The following is a 7,014-nucleotide window of genomic DNA, read 5'->3' on the forward strand; positions in this document are numbered from 1 at the left end:
TTTCGTGGGAGTCCGAAAGGCTGTGCCATCCATTGTCAGCAAGAGAGGAAAGAGGACTCGGTTTTTTTTTGTGTGTGTGGTACGCGGGCCTCTCACTGTTGTGGCCTCTCCCGTTGCGGAGCACAGGCTCCGGACGCACAGGCTCACATGGCTCACGGGCCCAGCCGCTCCGCGGCACGTGGGATCTTCCCGGACCGGGGCACGAACCCGTGTCCCCTGCATCGGCAGGCGGACTCTCAACCACTGCGCCACCAGGGAAGCCCAAGGGGACTCGCTTTTAAGCAAGAAGTCAGCCTAGCACGGTTTCCAACACATCTTGAATAAATCTGTGTAATCCTCAACAAAATATTAGCCAACAGAATCCAACAACACATAAAAAGGACCTTTAAAAAAAAAAAAGACCATATACCATGATCAAGTTGGATTCATTCCAGGGTCACAAGGATGGTTCAACATATGCAAATCAATCAGTGTGATACACCACATCAACAAAAGAAAAGACAAAACGCACATGATCGTCTCCATATATGCAGAAAAAAGTGGGTATAGAGGGAACATATCTCACCATAATAAAAGCCGTTTATGACAGACCCGCAGCCAACATAATACTAAATGGTGAAAAGCTGAATAAATCTGTGTGGAGCGAAGGCAGGATGTAAAAATAGCCCCCTAGCTCCTCCTGAAGTGGATTGTGACAGTGTGATTTTACAAAGTTGTATGACACAAACGTCAAGAAGGAAAGAGATCCATTTTCCGATTTAAAGAGGTTTCTGAAGTCAAAGAAGGATGATGTGAGATCATTCACACTTTAGTCATCTCCTTGCTACTCCAAGGGGGGTCCCTGCATCAGCATGGGTTCAGAGCTTGTCAGAAATGCAGCATCTCAGACGCCACCCCAGACCTACTCACTCCAAGCCAGCACTTTAGCAAGGCCCCTGCATGATGTGTATGCCCCACTCCCATCCAAGGGGCAAGATATTTACGAAAATACTCTGCTGGATGACATTCAGTAGAATAAATGTATTGTTCCATGCTTGGAGATTGTGAGAGAAGATGGATAATTTAAAGCGATGGGCTATAAAATTATACTAATTTGAGGATAAGGATACAAAGTTTCCGTTAGTAAAATTCAGTAGAACTAAGGTTTCTAAAAATGGAAATGTGTGAGAAAGTTCTCAAATACAAGGTTATTTTCTCCCATTGTATTAGATTCCTTGGGCTTCCAAAATGAATGATCACAAAACCGGGTAGCTTAAAACAATAGAAATGTGTCCTTTCCCAGTTCTGGAGGCTGAAAGTCCAGAGTCAGGCAGCAGGGTCGGTGTCTCCTGGAGGCTCTGAGGGAGAATGTGTCCCCTCCTCTCTCCTACGTTCCAGAGGTCGTTGCCATCCTCAGCGTTCCTTGACTTGTAGATTACGGCTCCCATCTCTGCCTCTGTTGTCACGTGCTATTCTCCCTGTGTGTCTATATCCTCTCCTCTTCTTACACAGACACCAGTAAGATGCCCTTATTGGATTAAGGGCCTGCTCTACTCCAGTATGACCTCATCTTAATGACATCTGCAATGACACTATTTCCAAATAAGGCCACATTCTGAGGTTCTGGGAAGGACATGACGTTTGGGGGAGACACTATTCGACCCAATACATTCATCCAACAAGAACAACAATGGCGAGTGTCTGCAATGGGGACCTTGCTGGAGAGATGTCATGATGCTTCAAATTTGTGGTCCCCTCCAATTCTGAGGGTGGCAGATGGCACACGTGGCATGCAAGGTGGACCACAAGCAGGAGAGCCTGGATTTTTCATTTCTTGGGTGTACGAGCACTTGGTGTAATTGAACTCGTGTCCTTTGGAAAAACTCTGGGTTAACTGATCTAGGAACACAAACGATGTTGCCCTGTTTTCTTCCCAGGCAGCAGCAATGGCTGTGAGTTTGAGAGAATAAGAGGTCAAATAGAAGCCCAGCAGCCCTGGCTGAGACAGAGACCAAATTGAGAAAGGAGAAAGATTTTTAATTCTGCAGATGCTAGGTAGCAAAAATCGCCTACACCTGAGATAGCTGGGGAGGGATGTTCCATATTGCCTGGGAGGCCCATTTGAGAGTCCAAAATTAGACGGAGAGAGAAAAGGAAGTTTAGCAGTGTGATCTGGAGATGCCCTGGGCCGAGATGAGGCAGCTCTGAGGATGGGGCCGGCATGCATTCATTTCTTCCCTTGACCTTTATTGAAAAGCCTCCCTAGACAGGTATTCTGGACATAAAGTAGTGTCCTGAGGGAGATCAGTCTGTGCACGGGAAGGCATACCCTGAATTCTGAGAAGTGGATGTAGTTCTCACAAGGATACAGGGAAGATGCTAGAGATATCTTCTCATGGTGTGAGAGGGGGGAGGCTCCACAGAAATGCACTTGAGCTGGGGCTTGAAGGAAGCCAGGGGCTGAGTCAGGGGCTCCTTGACTGAGCAAAGCTGCCTTCACTCTAGGGCCTTGCCCTATCTGTGTGCGGCCTTCTGTAGTAAAATCGGCCCCAGTCTCTGCTGCCTACTCTGGCTTTCCCGGAGGAGTCTAAAGAAGGTGCTAGATCCCTAGGGAGAGATCTGGGCTCCACCCAGCTGGGCTGCCCAGAAGTCCTGCTCCTTTGTCCCAAACTCAGCCATTCCCATTTCAGAAGGTGGGAACCATTATGTAAGGGACCATTTGTTACGCAGCATTATACACTTGGCCGCCAGGCTGGGCTTAAGAAGCAATTAGCAAATTTTCTGGGAGGTTGCAGTGCAACTAGTGATTCTTCTCTGCTGAGACTAGGTGTTGTCTGAATGTTTACAAGCCTCAAGGCAGCTTTAGACAGATGACCTTGACTAGTTTCCAATGTGCTTCTCTAGGGAGGCTGTCTTTGATCATCCTAGTTTGAGAAGTTCAGGAATCGGTGTGAGACAAGTGGGGCCTCCCTGGCAGGAGGATGGGATTAGGCTTTCCATTCCATCTGACAATCACAGGTCCAAGTGGCCTCGCATCCCTCCGGGGCGTGCTCAGGCAACAAGGAAATGCAGTCAGGCTATTTCAGCCTTTCTCATGACCTCCTACAGAAGACGATAGAAATGTAAAGATGACATGATTGGCAGTGGCATTTCTTTCTACCCTGCTAGAGTCAACACCTGTCTTGGGCTGACTTTTTCTTCAACGAGGGAGTTTGGCTTTTAAAAACGGAGTCATTTTTCCCAAGAAAATGTACTGTGGGCTCCCAGGGAGAGGAGGAAGAGCCGTTTCCCTTACAAGGAGGAGGAAGAGGCAGGCTGGATTTGTAACAAACACGTCAGGATGGAGCTGCTCACTGATGCTTTGGCTTCAGAGATGAAAGAAATCTTTCAGGCCCTTAACAGCCTAAAACCCAGCTTGGGTTTCCTAGGGAAAAGCGCACAAGTCCCAGTTTATTCAAGTCAGGTCTGTCAGCCTTTATGGTTTCTACCAGCAAATGAAGGAGGCCCAATTTCTTGAATCACATTAGCTACAGATTCAGCGCAATGCCAGCATTGCAGACTTCCTTTTGCCAATTAGCGTTTTGGCCCTATTAATCAAATGCAGGAGAACTCACTCACACCCAGCAGGACCAGTTTCCTAGGCAGGCAGGCTGTGTGGTCACATAAGGCCCCACACTCAGATGGGCCTGGGCTTCGTTTAATGCATGTTCTGCTGTTGTCATCTTGAAAGTCTTAATAATTATTGCCCAAGGAACCCATGTTTTCGTTTTGCACTGGGCCCTGAAAATTATGTCGATGGTCTCATATGCCATCCACACCCCTGCGTATCCTCTTTACCAGGCAAATCCCATATCCTTCGATCTCAGCTTCAGCATCCCTTCCACAGGAAGCCCCTACCGGCTGCACCAATTATAACCTTGACAACTGTAATACAGCCTGGCCAGCATTAATTGAACGTCATCCACTGTACGTCGTGCGCTGATCTAGGTGGTTTGTGTGCATTTCCTTATCGTCATCCTCTCAGCAACCCTTCACCAGCTCTCTTGCTGGATTTTGGAGATTTGGGGGCATGGGGACTTGTCCATTCAGGAGGACACTTACCTCCCATGATCGATCGAGAGGTGAAAACACAGCCATTGACGATTTGAATATGAAATGTCCCAACCCAAAGGAACAGCCCGAGACCACTCCAGGCAGGTCAGCAGGGTCCCTCCAGGAGCCTACCAGAGACAAAGGCCCAGATTCTTCTCCTCCTGAGGAGAGGATGCACTGTCACAGGGGAGAGCCCTTCTGGAGGAGGGAGACTCAGAGGGCTGCACCCTGGTCTCTTCTCTCACACCCACTTGCTCTGCTGTCTTAGGCTGGCCGCACAGGCCTCTCAGCCTAAACTCCTTCAGTGATAAGTGGAAGGGTCTAAACTCAACTTCTTCCAGCCCCAAAGTTCTAGATTTCTTTATTCAGAACCTCTGGATGGGATGGGATGGCTTTCAGATCACCAAGAGATCTTCTAATTTTTATGGAGATGGTCCAGCACTAGTCACTATGACCAAAAAAAAAAAAAAAAAGCTATAAAATGCTGACATAGCAGAACTGTCAACCCCTAGAACATTTGTCTGATCATAATCTTTGGTCTTTACTTCATGCCAGTTGGTCTTTGCCTTTACTTCAATCCACAGGTTTTGTTTCTTCTATCAGTAGTTATGTCAACCATTTGGCCATTCTTGCCTAAAGTAGGAATAAATATATTTTCACACACCATTAGTTTCCCCGCTGAAAGTTTCTTTGAATGTTGGTGAAGGGTCCTGTTTAAAAAAAAAAAAAAAAATTGTTTCCCTCCACCCAAACCCACAGGTACAAAGGATTTAAAGGCAACTGTTCCATGACCTTCATTGATCAGTTTAAAGCGCTACACCAGTGTAACAAGTATTGTAAAATGCTGGGGCTGAAGTCGCTTCAAAACAGCAGCCAGAAACAGAAGAAGCCAAGCATTGGGAAAAGCAGAATTCAGCCAAGCTGCACAACCGTGAAGAAGACGGCATCTGGGACCCCCGCAGGAAAGAAAACCTAACATCTCCTGTTAACTAACGGTCACCGGCTGGCAGCACACAGCCTTGTGGGTAGAAATTTGAAAACACCCTGGAGGGAACACATAGCCTGCAGAGAGCTGACAATCCTTATTCCCAGCTGCCTGTACTCCGAGCTGCTTCCAAAGCCGTCACCTGCTGTCTTCACTGAGATGATTTCGGAGCAGGATTTGTGAGCAGGCTTATGGAGAGACTGAACCCATTGTCAGTCTCAAAGAAGTCCATCTTTGTCTGTACCGTTAGCCTTTGTACCAACCTCACATTATGCGTCTGTTTGTGTATTTGCACGTGGCTGTCTCGTTACGGACTTGGTCCTGAGCAGGGTCTGTCCACAGCCCCAATCTTCCCTACCCCCATTCCTAACCTCAGAATTTCTGGACATCCAGCTACTATATCAACAGAAAACGTGAATTCCGTCATTGGGTCTATCTGTCGCACTAGAGTCGATTATGCTATTGTAGCTGGAGGGGGGCTTCCGAAACGTCAGGCCACTTCCCATCATTACTCACATATCTGGTTAGAATGTTCTGTTTAATTAAATTCATCTTTAGACAAAAAGTGTAAGATGCATGTATTAGCACAGACAATTTTCTTTAGAATTTGTGCCCTATTTCACATTCCTCCAGGATCAGTAATTTCCTAATACGTCTCCCGGAGCACAGAATATTTGCATCTGTGTTTTTCCCCATTCTTAAAAGCACTACTTCCAGTGTGATCCACTTCCTACTTTGCTCTCTAAATCCAAGCTCCCTAAACCTAGGGCTGCCCCATGTAGGATTACTCTGGAAGATGTGTACAAATCCTGGCTGGGACACACAAGCTCACAGGGTCCTGGTCCCATCCACCCATTCCAAAGGGGTCTCCTTCCTACCAGGCTGGGTCCTGCCCAGCTGTGGAGCAGAATGGCCATAGCAGTTCACATTGGGCAAGAGGAAACGCTGTAAGGACAGCTCAACGACTGTTTCACGCACCCCAAACTATAAGAACATCTCAAGCCCCAACAGTGTGTTGTTGTTATTGTCTAAGTAATAGACTATTTTTTAGAGCAGTTTTACATGTACCAAAAAATGAGTGGCAAGTACAAAGAGTTCCCATATGGCCCCTTACCGCCATTCCATATGTCCCCCTATTATTCACATCTTACGTTAGTGTGATACATTTCTTATCACTGAGGAGCCAGTATTGACACATTATGATTCATTAAAGTCCACAGTTTACATTTCAGTCCACTCTTTGTGCTCACACTCTCTGGGTTTTGGCACACATACAATGACATGTATCCACCATCACAGCATCACCCACGGTCGTTTTGCTGCCCTAAAAATCCCCTGTGTTCCACGGATTTCTCCCTCCTTCCCTGGAGACCCAAGTCCTGGTAGCCACCGGTTGTTTTACTGCCTCCATAGTTTTGCTTTTTTCCAGAAGGGCACAAAGGAGGAAACCTACAGGATGTAGCCTTTTCAGATAGCTGGTTGTTTTTAAAGATGCTTCAACTACTCCCTGACCAGGGAGGATTATTAGGCCTCCTCTGAGGGGGCTCCTCAAACTGAAAGTGGACACGAACCTCCTGGGATCTTGTGAAAATGCAGGCTCTGATTCGGTGGGTCGGGGGTGGGGCCTGAGACTCTGCATTTCCACCACGCTCCCAGGGGATCTGCGTGCTGGCCTGGGACCACACTTAGGAGGGGTGTCTAGATCACAGGAGAAAGAGCCTGAAATGTTGAGGGGAGTGACTAGGCCTAGAGTTCAAACAGCAGTCGGCTGGAGGAGGCATCCAGCTGCTTCAGTTCTGGGAGGGAGCAACTTGGAGACAAAGAAACAGGGCAGCAGCGCTCACAGTATGGGGTGGTCACCGTGTGCAGTCCCTCCGAGGCAGCAGGCTTCCGCAGGAGACTCCTGGCTGCTTCCACTTGAGAATACTGCTCTCCACGGGCGTGGGGTTTAGATAAAG

General features: G+C 47.6%; 1 protein-coding gene across 3 annotated transcripts in view; it reads left to right on the top strand.

Moving 5' to 3' along the window:
- LOC112406197 (alpha-protein kinase 2-like) overlaps positions 1–6,137 on the top strand; it is an 87,437-nt gene extending 81,300 nt beyond the window's left edge. For 2 of the 3 annotated variants that reach the window (XM_024754930.1, XM_024754927.1), the window contains one exon: positions 4,831–6,137. In XM_024754930.1, coding sequence (XP_024610698.1) covers positions 4,831–5,047 — 217 coding nt within the window. In that variant the 3' untranslated portion in view covers positions 5,048–6,137. The remainder of the gene's footprint in view (positions 1–4,830) is intronic. The other variant, XM_024754929.1, reaches the window with a different exon arrangement.
- The last annotated feature ends 877 nt before the right edge of the window (positions 6,138–7,014 follow it).

The sequence above is a fragment of the Neophocaena asiaeorientalis genome, unplaced genomic scaffold, assembly GCF_003031525.2.
Source record: "Neophocaena asiaeorientalis asiaeorientalis breed wild unplaced genomic scaffold, Neophocaena_asiaeorientalis_V1.1 scaffold124, whole genome shotgun sequence".
In the NCBI taxonomy this organism is placed as follows: domain Eukaryota; kingdom Metazoa; phylum Chordata; class Mammalia; order Artiodactyla; family Phocoenidae; genus Neophocaena; species Neophocaena asiaeorientalis.